This window comes from Mycothermus thermophilus (assembly GCF_041956435.1).
Source record: "Mycothermus thermophilus strain CBS 625.91 unplaced genomic scaffold VTJ04scaffold_8, whole genome shotgun sequence".
Classification (NCBI taxonomy): domain Eukaryota; kingdom Fungi; phylum Ascomycota; class Sordariomycetes; order Sordariales; family Chaetomiaceae; genus Mycothermus; species Mycothermus thermophilus.
In genome coordinates, this window is record NW_027191434.1 from 1,090,248 (window position 1) to 1,107,793 (window position 17,546).

Here is a 17,546-nt window from a genome sequence, read left to right on the forward strand (position 1 = left end):
GCAGAGAAGAGCCCAGCTGATGATGGCGCAAGATTTATAATAAGACTTTGCGAACATAAAGTAGTGTTCTTCGGTGAGAACTCGGCTGGCGAGGAACGGAAGAAGACGACCAAAGATGCAAAGAATATATATCGACAATCGGATCTGTCCATTGTTAGTTTGACCCTATTTATTCCCCGTGTACATTGGATTGCTTGGTCCTACCCCCAGACCGCTTACATCGGGATTTGGGTTTATCCCTGTGCATGTTGTCAAGTTGCTTGATATCGTCGGATCAGTCGCGTTCATTGCTCTTAGCGCCGGATTTCAACGAGTTTAATCCCGTTCAAAGAATAGTAAAAGGGGGGGGGGCGCCTCTTCCAGCACTGATGACAACAAAGGTTTGTCAAAAACTGTCTAGTTTGATGTTTTCCCGAACAAGGATGGTTGCCTTCGAGAGTCAAAAACCGGCGGGGAAAAATATTATCTTGCAGCCCAACGAGGCTCTGGACACAGCGCCACCAAATGGTTGCCTTGCTACTGAGTCAGTAATGCATTAGCGCATGTTTGTATGGGTGTATGGATGTACATACATACATACTTGTTGGTAAGGCTCTCTGATAGGCAGACGGGCGGTATCTACCTATCCAGCCTCCGCTGCCACCGTCACCAAGATACGTCCTGCAGGGCTGCCAGGCGTAGACACATGGAGCAGAGGAATGAGAGTCAGGGGAGAATGCCCGAGGTGCTCAGGTATCGCAAAAAGATCGATGTATGCTCTAATTACAAAATTAGAGATGATTTTTCCTTGGCCCCTAGCCAACAGGTCATGGCTGACTTGCTGGCCCGACGGGCAGCATTTCCACAGCCTCTTCTTCAGTTCCTTCGCGTTGCTTTCGAGTCCAATACACCGCTTTTACAAAGTCCAAGGCTGGCCCAAGCAGGAGGAACATGGCAAGGACTTGTCCAAAAGTCCACGCCCTCTCATCCTCGCTCACAGGGTTTCCGATGACCATTCTCTCGACATAAACAATGCTGATGGCCGGGGACAGCACATATACAACAAGGCAAGTAAGTGCTGCCACCCTTATTATCGTGCTTCCCCTCCACAGCAGATGGATGATGAACGGGCGTGTTGTATCCCGGGTGAGGTCAAGGTCCACTACCGTCCGAAAGACTGAGGCGAGATACGCAGCAAAGAACCAATCACCGTGCCGCGACTCTGTCAAGCTGAAGGAGCTCATCCGATTACGTTGAGAAGGCGGCGAGCCAATGCCCTTGGGATCTATCAAGAAGAGATGATTGCACTCTGGCTGCTTCCCGAAGAACTGCCTGTACTCGGATCCGATGAAGTCTGAACTAGGGACTGCCCTTTTGAATATGGGTGGAACAGGGCGTTCAGAGCCATAAATATAGCTTGGGAAGATTATTGAAAGCATGGAGGACATGACGATGATGTATCCTGATATGAAAATGCCGAAGCCATTGTTGACATTTCCCAGGACTATCGACGGCCGGAGGGTTGGGATGCTGACCAGGAATATTAGGTGCGTAACAATAAAGGCGTGGAATAAGGTTAATTGGTTTTGTCCCACCTGCAAACAGGAGGTGCAAAACAAGGCCCAAGCATTGAGCATACAAGCCTTCTGATATGACCGCTTGAACGCATAAGCTTGTTCTTTCGAAAGCCTGCTGGCGAAGATGAGGAGGAGACGACCCCCGACACTGAAAAGGTATATCGAAAGTCGGATCTGATAGTTTGCCAATCAGCTATGGAGACAATTAGTACGACGGAAGCCTAGGCCTGACTCACTCCCAGCCCGCTCACATCTGGATTGGGCTCAATTTCCGTGCACACCGTCGAGTTAGTTGAGTCAGCCGGGTCCGTCTCATTCATCGCTAAATCCATTTTGCACTGGCCAGTATGATTAGTATGATTGAAGAGAAAAGGGCGAGGATAGTTAAAAATCTGATCAAACGCCTGAGGTCTGCGTGGTTTCCAGGTTCTGTTGACGAAAGGCGTGAGAAAGGGCTGTTGGGTTTGGGGGGGTAGAGGCTCACCTAAATGCAATGTCCCCGAATGTAACCAGCAAGGCTCTCTGGGTGCAGAGTATCGACAAAATCCCGCATTCATTCGCTGGAAACCCAAGGCTGATGTGCAGGCTCCCTTGAGAGCTTGCAGTGCAGAGCTCTGAGTGTCAGGGGGACGAGCTACTGCAGGAGCCGCATGACTGGCACAGAGCCAAGCACTGCATCGCGACCAACGAGGAGGTGAGGGTTTGGGGGGCAGCTGGAAATGTGCAAAGCAAGAAAGTGTTCCGCCTAGAAGTCAATGACGGAGACCTCCGAGGACGGTCTTCAAAGTCGAGCAATGATAATACAAGATAGAAGAAACGGTTCCTTGGTCTCTCCACCAACATTCCTCCCAAAACCAAGCCTCAAAACACGAAAGAAACGACTATATGTGCAGTATTTTGCTGTTCCAGCAAAGATTCAGAGAAAGTGAAAACCAGAGCCCCCAAACTCCCAACTCCACCCTCTTTTAACCTCCCTCGAAGACAAAAAATAAGAACCACATCCTCGCCATCACCTCCTAAACCACCCCCTATTATTACTCTCCCCCACCAACGGACTCAACGTCCCTCCCGTCCCCTCACTCGCGGGACTCATCACCCTCCCCTGCCCTGACGCCTCGTTCCCAGCAGTACTTGGCATTACCTCCTGCTTCTCTCCTCCTGATCCTCGCCCTCCTCCGCCGCTGTAAAACCCACCAGCCTCAACTCCTTGCCCGCCCACGGCCTTCTTGGCGCGCAAATACCCGACCACAATCGCTGCTGTCACGAGGAGGAGGAAGCCCAGGCCGATGCCAACACCGAGACCGATTTTGGCGCCTTCGTTCATGCCGCCTCCACCACCGCCTCCGGGAGAGTCGAGGGAGTCGAGCGCGGAGGTGGGGAGGGGGGTATCAATGTTTGTAGTATCTGGGGGAGTGTTAGCGAATGGGTCTGGATAGGTGAGGGGAAGGAGTGGGGGACGGACTTGTTTGTGTTTCCTCGCCATCATCATCACCATCATCATCATCATCCCCGTCGTCGTTGTCCTCGGACGGGTCCGTGCCAGGGGTGGGTGTGGCTGTTGATTCCGTGGTGCCCATGCCCATGCCGCGGGTGGTTGTGGTGGTCATCCCCATGCGGGTGTTGGTGGGCGTGAATGTCTGGACGGGCAGGGCGTTGCCGAGGGTTGCGGCGGGGAGGGAGAAGATGGCGGTTGACGTGTGGCAGCAGCGGTTTTTCTCGGCTGCCGACTCGCAGCAGTAGGCCGCGGGTTCTCGGAAGCCTTCGTTGTTGCATTCCCAGACGAGCACGCCGCCGGTGCTGAAGTTGAATGCGTGCGGGTTGGTGGCTGAGTCTTGGTCTGTCGGGTTGTTAGTTTTCCCTTTCTCCTTACCGTCCCGTGGAGATGTCGTGAAGCGTACTTATCCTGCAGCTTTGCGGACAGATGGGACTCCGCCATGTCTGGTCGGTACATGACCCTCGCACAAAGCTGATGCCGCGATGCGGACCCGTTCCTGGGTTCAAGCACAATCCGGAAGACAGACAGGCGTCGCGGCTGCTACAGCACATGCTGACGGCCGCGTTGGGATCGCAGGGCACATCTTCGGGGTTGGGTTCCCCGTTGGGGAAATAGCAGCGTATAGCCGCTTGCGTCAGAGGCGCCGCCGCCACGGCAAGCAGCAGCGACAGCGTGAAGGGTGGCCTGATGGTCCTCATCTCATATCGATCCGATCGATCTGTCTGGAGCTACTGTGAGCAAGGCGCGCGATTCATTTGGTGATGGGTTCGGTGGTGGTGTTGTCGACAGCCCTCGTTGTTTCTGGCCTGGGGGGGGGCAGGAAAGATGACATGTTTGAGAACCCCGAAGCGGGAGAGAGAATCTCATCAATCTCCGGAACCAACTCCTCCATGATGTCAATTGCGCTCGCTCCCCGGCAACCCCGGCAGACATGGCGCCGAACAAAGCTTTGCGGGCTTCTTCGGCGATCCTGGGGTGCGGGAGCACGGAGCCTGCCACGCGCGACCCTGCAGAAGCGACGTGAGCGATGGTGCACGCCAAGCGGTCTTCCGATCTTAGTGTCGCGGCACGGTTGCCCTGCGATGCCCGAAACGGCATGGAAGGCTAGGTCCATCGTCTCATCGACCACCATGCCGAGGAGGAGCCGAACCACGCGTTCGGCGGCCGTGACCCTCAAACGCGGTACTTGAGTAATATTCTTGGGTTGTATTCGTGGTCTTGAGTCTAGAGAAATCATACGGGAATTGCTGTGTTGAGGTGAGGTCCAAGCTCGGTTGGAGGAATGGGAGAGATGAGACTCCGCTCAGGGGTTGGGCTTGGACCTTCACGATACCTCTATGTGTATGTCAACCTCTCTTCGTCCAAAGTTGATGTCTTTCTCAAACTCTCACTCTCACCACCTGCGGCAAACACATCACTGCTCAGCCCATATCCACCGCCAACCGTTGCGTCGGGTGCATCGTGTTCCGTGAAGTGACATGTTTCTGAGACGCGTGGATCTTGGCTCCAGAAACAGGGGCTTCGCGGCCAGGGATTCCGGGAAACACTTCGACGATCATGTCAAGGCGGGAGGCGACCGCTGGGCACGATGAAGATCAAACATGAATTTGACAGTTCACACCGGGAAGAGCAAAGACTAGCAATGGCTGCTGTTGGCCTTTGCGGGTGAAGAGTGATAGTGGTCGTACTACTACCTAGAAGGGATCGAGGATGACGGCTCCAGCGGATGGGGACAGGGCTCTACTCCGCATTTTTCATCCCCGCAAACGGTTTTCCTCAGCTGCAGGGGCCACTATGAACTACGGTAACCAGGGAATCTCACCTCCATCCTGCCGGGAGATACTTGCTTGGCTCCAACAAAAAAAAAGATCTGGGGTTGAAGACCATCCAAGCAACCCAGTGCAACTCAATACATATCCACGTGGACGGCGGCAAGTAAGGTGTTAATACATGCTACAGTAGAAGTACCCCACCGACTGCTTCACTGAAGTTATATTCCTCCTCCCCAATTCTCCCCGCAATATCTCACCTAATCATGACCAGGATACGTCTGACATGCATCTTCTCCCGGACCGACCCGGGATGTTGGGTAACGGCTCCCGCAGTGTCTTAAATATGCCCAACTCCCGATGCCGGCATCATCCTTCAACATGTGTAGCTTTTCCTCAACGGGCTATGCCTTTGTGCGTCGCCCGGCTTGGAGTTGTCCGTGGCACGCCTTCTCCGCACACTAGCGGGCGCCGGTCGGCTGGACGGTCGAACGTGCGGTATCGGCAGTTTGTCGGTCGTCTTCGGCCTTTGGGGTTGCAGACTTGGGGTCGAGTGTGTATAAGTGCTTGGGGACGTCGTGTTGGTAGCTGTTTGAGTGAGAGGTGGTGACGGTTCCTGGGCATCGTTGGTGCTTGGGCGCTAGCCATCTCATAACCACACCAGCATATTGTTTCTTGATTGAGGTTTTTGTTTTCTGGGTATTTTCATCACTCCCACACAGCAGGCTTGCCTGGACACCAATCGCAGTCATGGCCACCGTAAAGGAGAAATGGTTGACCAAGACGTTCGCCGCGTCCATCTTCCTGGGCATTGGAGGCTTTCTCTACGGATAGTGAGTATGGTCGAGGGGAACAGCGAAGTCTGATGTTCCCAAAACTGACGCCAAATGTCTAGTGACTCGGGTATCATCACTCCAAGCCTCGCCCTCACCTCGTTCAAGTCATACTTCAACTATCCCGATGCGCCGATGAGAGGCGCCATTGTCTCCATCTACCAAGCAGGAGGTCTGAAATCCGCTGTAACACTCAATCTCTGTTTATGCCGTCCATCTCTAACGAAACAACCACATTCAGCATGGCTCGGTAGTGCTTCAGTCGGAATCACCAGCGACCGGCTCGGCCGCCGCAAGGCCATCGCTTTCGGCTGCGCTTGGGGTGTACTCGGCGGCGCGCTCATGGCCGGTGCTGCTCATGTCGCGATGCGTGAGTCCTCCTCCAATACGCCAACAAACTCGTCTCCTAACACTATTAACACCGCATTAACACAGTCATCATCGGCCGTCTTCTCATCGGATACGCCGTCGGAACCATCACCGGCGTGGCGCCCGTCTACGGCGCCGAGATCGCCAAGGTCGGGTTGCATCACCTCCGTGGCCCCTGATCTCCAACACCACGGCCTCGGAACCGGCAGACTGACTGAGCTCAACTCCAGACACGCGAACGCGCCAGGATCACAGCCGTCACCCAAATGAGTGCGTCCCCCCAGCTTTCTCCCTTCTCTCCCGCCATCAAAGCCCACCGCTCGCTAACTCCCCAACCCGCGTTAGTGGTCGCCTGGGGCTTCTTCGTCGCCCTCTGGACCGGCGTCGGCGAAGGCAAATGGCACAACCCCAACCAGTGGCGTCTGGGGTTCGCCATCCAAGCGATCCCCGCGCTTCTCCTCGGCGTGGGCGTGCTCTTCATGAGCGAGTCCCCCCGCTGGCTGATCATCCAGGGCCGGGACGCCGAGGCCGAGCAGGCCTTCCGCAACTGGCACCTGGACGGCACGACCAATGAAGCCGCGGTGGCCGACGAGTTCGCTACGATCCGCCGCAAGGTAGCCGAAGAGATGGCCGCGCAGCAAGGCCGGCTCGGCTGGGGCGAGCTGCTCCGCACTCCGCCGTTTCGCAGGCGATTATTTGTCGGCGTGTTTGTCTGGGCCGCAGCGATGCTATCGGGGATTAGCTTCGTGCAGTACTTCCAGACGGCGATCTACGCGACGCTGAGGTATGATGAGGATCAGCAGCTGCTTGTGAGTGGGCTGTATGGGTGCGTGGCGCCGATTGCGTGCATTGTGTCGTTGATGTTTGTGGATCGGGTGGGGAGGAGGCCGATTCTAATCTCCAGCTCGGCACTGTTGTCGGCGTTGTATATGGTGATTACCATCCTGGCGGCCAGATTTCCTGCTCGGCCTGGGCTCCCGACGAACGAGGATGCGCAGCGGGCGATTATTGCGTGCATCTTTATGGTGTCGGCCAACTATTCGGCTTTGCTGGGGCCGATGACCTGGATTATCCCGTGAGTCGTCACCCTCCGGTTCCTCTGATCGAAGAGGCAGCGTTGCTAACCACCGCAAAGCCCCGAGGTCTTCACCACTGAGCTCCGCGCCAAGGCCAACGCGGTGGTCCAGGTCGTGCACTACTCCATCAGCTTGATCATCACCCAGTGCTCGCCCATTGCTCTGGAGCGGGTGGGCTGGAAGTACTACGTAGGTGAACTCCAGAACCATGGTCCCCGGTGATTGAGGCCTCTGACAATTTCCTCCGCTATTATCTAGATTCTTTTCATCCTCACCAACGCTCTCTGCTCGTTCGTGTTTGCCGTCGCCTATCCCGAGACCAAGGGCAAATCGCTGGAAGAGATCGACGAGATATTTGGTGACATTGAAAGGCGGGATATCGAGAACAGCTCGAACGGCGAGAAGCCAACTGTGGAAAGGAGCGATTGAATGTTTCCAAGCTGTTGTGTCCAGCACACAGTGAGTGTTCCAACCCCTATGGAATGGGGAGAGCCGCAATCACGGAGATGGCGCATGCTATAATTTTGAATGAGTAATGACGGGGAGTTGAACGTGGGTGGAGGTAGGACTTAAGGGAGTTTGCATAATGCCTAAGTCAATTAATAGCGACGATTCCTCCAGCGAAATGTCTTCTCTGGATAGACCGTATCACTGAGTCCGTAAGGTGGTTGAGTGGTTGGGAGCTTGTTCAAGGGCCATCGTCATAGCAACCCACGAATCATGCCCTCATAAACTGCGGCGCACCAAATCAAATCAAGTTAACAACTAACTAAACGAGCGGCTATCAAGCAAGCATCCTCTGCAGAGACACAAGCCCGATCGAGACACGGAAATGACAGTAACCTCCAACTTGACATCGACATCTCATCAACTTCCCCCATCTCCTCATACATGCCGAACTGTACACCCTCCTCGACCACGCAACAACCCGCTCATCCCGGCAATCAACAACACTGGTAGGGGTAGGTGATACCCAACAGGCGCGCTTCTATTTCACCATTTAGTCGCAGATGCCCCACTTCTCCAAGAAGCGGTTGAGGCCGCTGATGCATCCAGCGCAGCCGCAGATCTGTGATATCGGTGTCAGCCTCGTCGACCATTTTCCGCCTGGGGTATGACATCCTAGGTTGGTGCGTGGGTAGGTAGGTTTGTGAACTTGCCTTCTTCAAGCTAGCACACTCGGCGACAGCCCTCCAGTCATCATCGCCAATGGCATCAATGATGCAGACCGCCGAGCCGATGACGCTGACACAGTCGAGAATCTTGCACGAGGCATCCGGGGTGAGCCAGGGGAAGACTGTTTGTTGGTGACGGGTTGGTGGTGTGTGGTTAGCAAGACCTTATTACCAATCCTGCATCATGAGAGATGGTAGTGGGTGAACGAACCTTCAGCTTCGTTGATGGCCGCCCGCGGGGTGATGTCCAGCACCGGAGAGGTGTCCCGGGCAGCGTGAGGCTCGAGGTGCTTGGGATAGGCCAGGGCGGGGGAAGCGGCGAGGGCGAGAGTGGCGAGAACGGCGGTGGCCTTCATTTTGGATGGTGATGGTGAAAGTTGATGGGATGAGAGAGTGTGTGTTGGTGAGTGAGAGATCTCTGCTGAGCTGGAGTGAGCTGTGATGCTGGAGCTTGTGCCTGCTGATGAGGATGGGGAGGATGAGTTGGTTTGAGGGGGAGGAAGGGGCCTTTTATGCTTGTCTCCTCGCCCTGGACATGTCGATGCCGATGAGGTGGCCGATGAGGTCTGATGATGGTCTTGTTTTGCCGGCAGCAGGACGTCGAGACCACTTCGTAACGTTGCTCGCCGTCGTTGCAGTCGGCGGTATTACCTTGATACTGCCGACTTGAGTTGTGGTGTCCAGGAAGCCAGTCATGCGTACCTATGGTGATGTCGGTGAGGGGTTTGAGACCGGAGGTTGCGTTGAAGCGGCAGACTCAGGAGTTGACATGAGAGATACTACCATGTAGTCACAGCTCTGTGATATCAAGGTAGGATACAACAATCTAGAAGTGTATTGTGGCGCACGGTAAGGGACTTGTTTTGTGTAATTTGTTTATTACCCCTGACGACCTGCTCGTGTCCCTGTTCTGAACCATGGATTGTTTTCCGTTGTCATTTACCCCTTACATGAAGGGCTCGGGCTGTGTCCTTGGACTACTCTGAGGACCAATACTATGCCAGAGATCTGGCGGCCATGAAGAGCTACGGAGCTGAAGAGCATGAGATAACTTGCAGAACCACTCCTGAATCTCCGTCCCCGAGAGGTTGAACCTATGCTGGACACTGTCTGTACCTCCTGCATCTGAACTAGACAATGCTCTCGTGACTATTAACTTGATGTTGCAATTCGCCTCGACTGTTGCAATCTCGATAGGACTTGAAAGCGGCTGCTGAGATAGAACCAACGTGATCAATTATTAACTTGATACAATCCAACAAGGTTCTCATCACCAGCCGCGAGGGGCTGGACGGAGTGAGGCGGACTCGTTGATTACCACCTATCATCAGGCAGATCCTGATATGGCCTGCACGTGGTTGTGCCATTCCTATGTGTCACCAACCTGCGAGGTACTGCTGATCCCGTCGTAGCATGTGTTCCGCCTCCTATGTTGATCCCCGAGATGTTCGGTGAGCTGAACGGAGATATCATTATTCAGGAGATTGCGGACCTGCACTGGCGATCGTGATGCCGCGTGACACAGCATATCAACCGTTTCAACGGTCGGGCTGGGATGAAAGGGACGACTTGTATTGCTGCGCGACGTAGGAAAGGTTGATGATTAATACTATGCGTCCGTGGTAGCTGGACCGCTTGGCACCTGAACAGGTCTGACTTTTATACCTGTGTAGAGCAATTGCTAGCGAGTCCGAGGCTTTCGGTATGGGATGCAACTTCGGACTATTATCTAGACACGAAGGTCTGTGATTGCCGGCGCATATATGGTGAACGATCCAGAAGTTTCCCGGGAAAGACTATAGCTGATTGGGCTGTTTGAACAATGGATATTTCTGTGCATCGGGATTAGACGTCGCTGGACGGCTTCGCCACGCGGGACAGGGTTTATCCAGAGCACTGCATCTGTAGAACCTCGATGCAATCAGTAATATATCGTGTTTCCTCTCCTTATAAGTATTTCCGAGCGTAGGCCTTGGTTAAGAGGCTCAAGCAATTTCACAATGAGTTGTGCAAGGCGCATAATGTCTAGATCATAGAGGCATAACTACCTATGTATGTACAAGTCTGCGCCTGTGTGGAAACAGTCTTCAACAATCAGATTGTTACCTCTCCGAGACCAGAGCAAACAACAAGATGGATTGCCATTCCCTGCATCGCGCGGGATCATAGCATCTCCCAACTCCGTGGTCCGCACGGGTTTGTTTTGTCTCAGCAGGAATCTTCAAGGGGTTGGGGGAGGACTGCGGTTTGTGCTGGGTTTAAGGTGCTGCAGGTCATCACATGATTTGACGCGGGAATAAGGGATGAGATGCGGCTGCGGGGCTGAATTTATTGTATCCAGCGATTTGCCGACTCCGTGCGTCGGGCTGAATGTGAAGAGAGAAGAAACCCAGGCGCATATGCTGCAGCGCCCTCGATTCAGCCTCGACCCGGTGTGGTACCGTGAAACAACGGGTGAGTCCGCCTGGTCCAATGGCTGTTGATGAGATTAATGACACCGCAAACAGATGTCAACATTACCTTTGTAACTGGAACGAACAACACTTGACCGCCAAATCAGAACCATCAGGGGTAACGGACACCATCCGGCAGCTGCTCTGAACATGCCCGACAGCAAGAAGCCGGGGCATCCAATGCCTGCCTCAGCATTCTTTACTTGCTTCCCCAAACTCCCAACCGAGCTCCGGATCAAGATATGGGAAGAGGCCGTGCAGCATGTTGACCGTCGAAGGCGCGTCGTCAACATGTTTTTGCCTCCCGTGAAGCAACACACGCCCGTGATAGCCAGGGGTGCTCCAATCCTGCTCCTACTCAACGAGGAGCATCTGCGCAACTCCGACATGTTGGCGTCTCTGCTAGTTACAAACACCGAATCACGCGGCGTCGCTCTCCGGTATCTGGCGCGACGTCCTCCTCAAGACCCGTTTCCACCCTTCATCGAACGGCAGATGAGCTTGGACTTCGCCGGCGACTGGAGGCCTTTTTGTCGAAGACTTCGATACCTTTCCGAGGGTCTCGGCGTCCATCCCGCGCGCGATGCGGTGTTTATCAACGGCATTGATTGGCATCCTCAATCCCCGAAGGGCGACCAGACATCCATGTGCCTCCTGCCGGACGCCATTCCTCCGCTTGGTGTCCCCCGCTTGTGGCGGCCCTGGCTAGTAGGTATACATGGCCGCACGATGTTACCTCCGGAGCACGGATTCGTTAGTCGCTTTCGGACGATCATCATGCCTGTGCACGGCCTCATCGACCATCGCGACGGCAAGGCGCTGCTTGGGGACCCGACATTCAACTACTTCATAAGGTTCTTACCACCGCCACGTCTACCTGGGGATGATAGCGACCCCGAAGCTGTCTTCATCGCGATCGTGGGGACGCCTTACCGTGGCAGGAACTTGCAGATGGAGGACCTGGAGTTTATACCTGACGACGAAGTGCAGCGCATCTACGAGGACGCGTGTAACTCCTTGACGCTGGTAAAGCCGCCGCCTCCACAGACGGGGCAACAGCGCGCCGTATCTGGTGCCCTGCACCGCGACGTACTTCTCATGACAGCGGTCTGGGAGGAGTGGAAGTTGCGCGCCGAGGCAATTCATCGCGAGCCCCTGGTCTGGGGGCCAGAGAAGCTCAAGAAGTATGGATGGAACGACCCAGAACCACGGGTGTTTCCCAAATGCCATAAGCTACAGTTCGCGCGCATCAAGCAGGAGGCGCTTGAAAGGGTTAGGGCGGAGGAGGTCTTTCCCACTAAGTCTGAGGAGACGACATGGAGTCAATGGCTGCGAGGACAAGAAGAAGAGGAGGAGAGGCGGAGAAAGATCTTTGCCTTGAGAGGTGGCATGTGAGATGGCCTGAGCATGGCAGCCGGGGAGGTTGATCTTGGGGAGGAGTGGTGGCGGGCACTTCTTCATGTTCGTTCCTCTGTCCGGAGGAGGCGCGCGCTTTGATGAACGTCTGTGTTCGGATGGAGTTGATGTGAGGTATCTCTGCGTCACAGACGTCAACCTCTTCTTGTAATTCCAAGCAGCAACCTTTGTTCCCTACTCCTGACATCAGCAGCCGACCTGCCCTTGGGGTCCTAACTCTCACTCCGTGGGATCCATCAACCTGGTCATATTTGTTAGGTGGGGATCTGGCTCTTTGGCCAGGGTGACGATACGAGGCTCTCTGGTCGTAGTATGCTGCTTCAGTGATCTTCGTAGATGCTAACTTCATAACCTATACTGAAGTACCTCGTCGTTCACCTCTAGGGTCTACTACCTGTATGGAGCATATGATGTGTCGCAACCCCTGTCCTTCTGCCAAGTGGCTCAACGCAGCTGCGGGTTGGGGCTGCGCTTATCAGGCCCTACACGCTGACCTAAAATCTCACGCGTTGTGCCAGGCCACGATTCAAATCTCTATGTTCTGTGTTTCGAGGATCTTGGATGAGTATTGTGAAGTGCCTAACGATAGGATGAGCTGTACAAAGTCTCAAGCCCCCATTCTCCTTTAAGATTGACGAAGATGACACTAACGAGCTTGCAAGCATTAGATCACCCTCCACTACAACCATGGACACGGAGACGCCAACCATGCTTGGGAGTGACACGCTCGAGCTTGGAAGAGCAGCTCCAACATCCTTTGAATGCTTCCCCAACCTCCCCACTGAGCTCCGGCTGAAGATCTGGGAGGAGGCGGTGCGGCAGGTTGATCACACAAGACGCGTCGTCCACTTGTTTGTCAAGTGCCTCAAGCCCCCGGTATCACAATCGCAAATGCGGCTGTCTCTGCTGAACAGCGATTATCTACTTAAGACCGACTCAATAACCCGTCTTGTGATCACCAATACTGAGTCTCGTCACGTAGCTCTGAGATATTTGGCAGAGCATCCTCTGCGAGAGAATCCCTTTCCTGAGCACGACCCCTTACGAGGCGACCCCCTGCAAACGGTCATCCAGAGATGGAAGTCAAAACACTCCAGCTGGGCCACGAGCCATGTTCGCCTTTTCGAGCACCTGTACAAGCTTGGTGTTGATCCCACCCGGGACGCCTTGTTCCTGAACGGCATGGACATCAAGCCAGAGGCAGTTGACTGAATCCCAACCGGGAGGTACTGTCTGGACCATGACCACCACGCCTATGACCCTCCCCAGCCTGGTGAGAAAATGAATACAGATGTCTCGGGCCTATTGGCCCTCCAGTCCTTTAGCGTGATGCTGAACCGTCTCAGGCAATGGCGGACGCGCTTTGGCATACACAGCCGCGAGCTGGGCGATCCCGAACGCGACTTCATCAGCAAGTTCGGAACCATCATGATGCCGGTCCAAGGATTGTATGACTGGCTGGACGCAGGGGCGCTGTTCCATGACTCTACGTACACCGATAACTGCCTGGAAACCCTTCTTAATATTCATCAGCGTGTGAGCCTAACCCTCATGGCTCGCGAATCGCAGACCTTCATTGCCATCGTCGGCAGTTCCTACCGAGGCTGCAACCTACAGATGTCCGACCTGGAATTCTTGTCCGCGGACGAGGTCGAGAAAGCTTATCAAGCGGCAGTGTCCAAGATGATGTTTGGCAAGAGACTGCTCAAGGCATCAGGCAAGCGTCGGCTTGAGCTGCCTACAGCGCTGGAACTCGATGTGTTCAGCATGCGGAGCCTTTGGAATGCGTGGGATGCGCATGCGAGGGCCGTTTCCCACTGGGCGGAAGTTCCTGTGCGTCGTCCCCGGTTGCAGTTCGCCCGCATCAAAGAGGAAGCGTTTGCGAGGTTGAAGGTGGAATATATGTATTACAAGGACTGGGACATTGAGAACTGGGGCTGATGGGAAACGAACAGCCCTTGATCGCCGCGGAGCTGGAGAGAAGCTCAGCTCCGAGGCTGGATCGACCTCACAGACGATGAGTCAATAGCCCGCCCGTCCTTCCATTAATCCTGAAGCTCCGATCCCACCTTGCCACACTGATCCCCCATACAAACGGCCTCGATGTTATTCCCCACCGGATCCAGCACGTACGCAGCGTAGTAGGACGGTCCATATTCCCTCACCCCAGGAGCGCCGATTGACTTCCCTCCCGCAGCAACGGCAGCTTCATGGAACGCATCGACAGCAGCTCGGTCTGTTGCGCTGTCAGCGAACTGGCCCAGTAACAGACTGTCAGCAACAAGGAGCAGAGCAAACCCCTACCTTTCGCGGCAAAGGCAAAATGCGACCCGACGATTCTCGGAGCGGTTTTGTCTTCCTCTGTATGACTCGGTGACTCCGCGGCAGTACTCTTCACCCACCACTCCACGGCACCGGAAGCGTCGGCAAACCCGATGACGAGGTCATTTTGGAAGCTCGCGGCGGCTTTGTAGCCCAGGGGCGCAAGAGCGGCCTTGTACCACGCCACAATGGTGGCGTGGAGGGCGGGAGGGGTTTTGATGGCGGAGTGGAGGATGGTCATTGTCGGACGAGAGCAAGGCAGAATGGACTGATTCGCAGGCAGTTCGTGGTTTGAGAAGCTAAGGACGGGAGAAGAGCAGTTGGTGATGCACGGTTGGAAGGTGTTGGTCGAGGAGGTTAGTCTTGGGTTTATAACTACTTCGTTTCTACTCTACGCCGATGTCTCTTCCGTCTCGGATTTCCGATCACCGAACACTGAACGTAAGCAGACGGAGCAACTCCTATATCCGTGTCTGTTTCGATGTGTCACTCCTACCTGGTTGACATGATTCATGGAGCACATCGTCACATTTCCAGTATGTTGATACCGCGTCTCCGCGTCTCCTTGAGCCAGCCAGAGGTTGTATCAGCTTTGATTCGGTGCCGTTGGTAACATCACGAAGGTGTCCGCTAGGCAGAACACTTGGATGCGGCCGTAATCCGCAACCTCCGCAACCATCGGTCTATCCGTTAACCAAGTCCGAGCCGACTGGCCGGGGTCGTCGGGTCCGGATGATGACCGGCCCGGTCCTCCGACGAAGACCGACTACCTCCGAAGGTTCGCTCCGTCCGGGGATGAAACACTAGTAAGGACGCAGCTAGCAACTCAGTCAACAAACAACACACCATTTTAATTATTTCGACTTATCCAACGAACATCCAGCCATCATCCATCCCGTCCACCGCTTACCCCAGCTCATCCAAAGATCACCACCTCAAATCACCTACTCAAACAACCAACCCCCTCTCTACCAACCCCCGGATTGTCTGCTCAAACCCGATCACCTCCCTCTCCTCGATCCCCAATTCCTCCGGCGTGATAAACTCCTTCCCATCCCCCTCCCTCTTCGCCCACGGATCGCACCTCTCTCCAAACCTAAACTGCACGGCCATCTCCCTGGCCGCGACGCCCCAATTCTTCGTCCACTCCTCCTCCGTCACCTGCTTCACATACCCGCGCCGCCCGGTCACCGCGCACCACCTGTCCATCATCTGCCGGAAGGACAGCCTCTCGAGCGCCATGCACGTGTATTTCCCGTGCGCGACCGGGCCAGCGGCAAGGATCTGGCGGACCCAGATCCCCGGGTTGACTGACATGTCGCCGGCAACGAGGATCAGGGCATCGGGGTTGGTGGCGAGGGCTTGGGTGTATTCGCCTGTTGTCGGCTGGTACGGGTGTTAGTAGGCCGAGATGATAGCTATAGCATGCACATGCATAGTCATGGATCGGTGAACTCACATCCTCACTTGGTCTCATCATCGGAAAAATGGCCATATTCGACGGATAATAGCCCACATACAAAAACGTCGTCTTCTGCGCCAGGTCCGGCAGCTCCTGCTTGATCCGCGCATCGACGCGTGCTTTGCAATCCATATGCGGCACCTCGAGCTCCCCGTCCGTGGCGTCCTTCGCGCTCGGCTGGGTCGACCAGATATAATGCTCGAGCGTGGGGATTTGGGCCGCGGCGCGCGCGATGTTCATGGCCTGTCGCTCCTCAATCGCGCCGGCCTCGTGTTGGGAGGCGCCCAGCCGGAAAAGTGGTTCCCAGAAGTTGGTGACGGCGAAGATGGCGGTTGCGCCCTGAGTAGCGGTTAGTCAGGGCTTGGGGGGTCGTTGTGGATAGGGCGTGGTTACAGAGAAGGCATTGAGCAGGGAGGTTTCATCGTCATAGTCAGCACGAACGACCTCCACGGTGCCATCGGCGCTGAGTTTCTTTGCCGCGTCGCTCTCGGGGTTGCGGGTGACGGCGCGGACTCGCCAGCCGGGAGTGCGCTTCATGATGTTGACAACGCCGCCGCCTTGGGCCCCAGTTGCGCCGGTGATTACGATCAGCTTGGTGTCGGCCATGGTGTGGTTTTGCTGTTGGAGTTGATGTTCAACCTGTGGAGGCGTTGTTGCAACGACTGCCGGAAGACAATGGTATGTGTCCATTCCTCCATGCTAGCGCGGATGCATCATCTTCATATCCTCTTTTCTCCGACCCCGTAATGTCTATGAAAGCTTAGCCTCTTGATGAAACAAAGACGCGACGTCTCGTCTACACAATGGCAATGGGGAGAGATGAGCCACGTACTCATCGCTCAATGTCTCCGTTCTGTGATGCCATTGGGCTGCTCTGACTCGTTCATGCAGGCTGGAAGGAGTGACGTCATCAGCCTCGCTTAAATCGCTTCTCATTGTTCTCCGGATGGAACAACCTCCGCGAAAGGGAGGCGGTTAGCACCGCCAAGTCTATGACTGGCATGGGTCATTTGTCTGATGTGTGACGTGGAAAGGAGCACACTCAAACTTTGTTATTGCAGAGTCTATCGTGATAGGTTGCGGCTATGACCGGCGGTGATTTAACCCTCCTTCTATGTGGAGTGAATGGGATAAAGTTACCGGGCAGTCGATGACGATGCGATGTAGCTAGGGGATTTACTTCCTCATCGACGTGATGCTCATCGGACCTAGACGAAGATGTCCGGACTTTGGCCTTGGGACAGAATCAGGACAAGGCGTTACAGCTGCAAGTATAATTTTCTTTCCTTCCTTCACTCTTTCCTCCTTTTTTCCTTCTTGTGTTTCCTTCTTGTTCTAAAACAAACCCCGAGTTTAACGATTCAGGTATTGTAATTTGCCGGTCTTTGCTAGGGCAATGATTTGGCATGTTACCTACTAAGTCCGCCTTTCATTCCCACAACAGAAGTCCACCAACAGGAATAGCGACATCAATACACATCTTTATGCCTCGACGTATTCTACCTCCATTCAATTTTCGATTTTAAAGTGGCTGTTCACAGATCTTTCACCAATAGTCCTACCATTAGTGACGTGACCAGATGCTGTCCAGGAACGTGACCTCATTATATATACAACATC

The 17,546-nt window shown here is 54.7% G+C and overlaps 7 protein-coding genes across 7 annotated transcripts; 3 read left to right on the plus strand and 4 right to left on the minus strand.

Moving 5' to 3' along the window:
* Nucleotides 1-2,565: 2,565 nt before the first annotated feature.
* On the minus strand, nt 2,566-3,749 carry VTJ04DRAFT_10877 (uncharacterized protein; the record flags this gene model as incomplete). Its single annotated transcript, XM_069358663.1, has 3 exons — nt 2,566-2,960; nt 3,019-3,393; nt 3,455-3,749. The coding sequence occupies 3 exons, from the start codon at nt 3,747-3,749 to the stop codon at nt 2,566-2,568; spliced, it is 1,065 nt and encodes a 354-aa protein (XP_069214205.1).
* A 1,821-nt stretch (nt 3,750-5,570) lies between these two features.
* On the plus strand, nt 5,571-7,527 carry VTJ04DRAFT_10878 (uncharacterized protein; the record flags this gene model as incomplete). The annotated part of the gene is made up of 8 exons (XM_069358664.1): nt 5,571-5,653; nt 5,716-5,825; nt 5,895-6,023; nt 6,089-6,171; nt 6,253-6,292; nt 6,368-7,097; nt 7,158-7,287; nt 7,357-7,527. 8 exons carry the CDS (start codon nt 5,571-5,573, stop codon nt 7,525-7,527), a joined length of 1,476 nt encoding a protein of 491 aa, XP_069214206.1.
* A 571-nt stretch (nt 7,528-8,098) lies between these two features.
* Nucleotides 8,099-8,629, minus strand: VTJ04DRAFT_10879 (uncharacterized protein; the record flags this gene model as incomplete). Its single annotated transcript, XM_069358665.1, has 3 exons — nt 8,099-8,167; nt 8,286-8,395; nt 8,485-8,629. 3 exons carry the CDS (start codon nt 8,627-8,629, stop codon nt 8,099-8,101), a joined length of 324 nt encoding a protein of 107 aa, XP_069214207.1.
* Nucleotides 8,630-10,876: 2,247 nt separating this feature from the next.
* VTJ04DRAFT_10880 (uncharacterized protein) lies at nt 10,877-12,121 on the plus strand (the record flags this gene model as incomplete). The annotated part of the gene is made up of 1 exon (XM_069358667.1): nt 10,877-12,121. The coding sequence occupies one exon, from the start codon at nt 10,877-10,879 to the stop codon at nt 12,119-12,121; it is 1,245 nt and encodes a 414-aa protein (XP_069214208.1).
* A 1,302-nt stretch (nt 12,122-13,423) lies between these two features.
* VTJ04DRAFT_10881 (uncharacterized protein) lies at nt 13,424-14,083 on the plus strand (the record flags this gene model as incomplete). Its single annotated transcript, XM_069358668.1, has 1 exon — nt 13,424-14,083. One exon carries the CDS (start codon nt 13,424-13,426, stop codon nt 14,081-14,083), a length of 660 nt encoding a protein of 219 aa, XP_069214209.1.
* A 104-nt stretch (nt 14,084-14,187) lies between these two features.
* VTJ04DRAFT_10882 (uncharacterized protein) lies at nt 14,188-14,705 on the minus strand (the record flags this gene model as incomplete). Its single annotated transcript, XM_069358669.1, has 2 exons — nt 14,188-14,378; nt 14,447-14,705. The coding sequence occupies 2 exons, from the start codon at nt 14,703-14,705 to the stop codon at nt 14,188-14,190; spliced, it is 450 nt and encodes a 149-aa protein (XP_069214210.1).
* Nucleotides 14,706-15,412: 707 nt separating this feature from the next.
* On the minus strand, nt 15,413-16,532 carry VTJ04DRAFT_10883 (uncharacterized protein; the record flags this gene model as incomplete). The annotated part of the gene is made up of 3 exons (XM_069358670.1): nt 15,413-15,850; nt 15,924-16,265; nt 16,320-16,532. The coding sequence occupies 3 exons, from the start codon at nt 16,530-16,532 to the stop codon at nt 15,413-15,415; spliced, it is 993 nt and encodes a 330-aa protein (XP_069214211.1).
* Nucleotides 16,533-17,546: the final 1,014 nt, after the last annotated feature.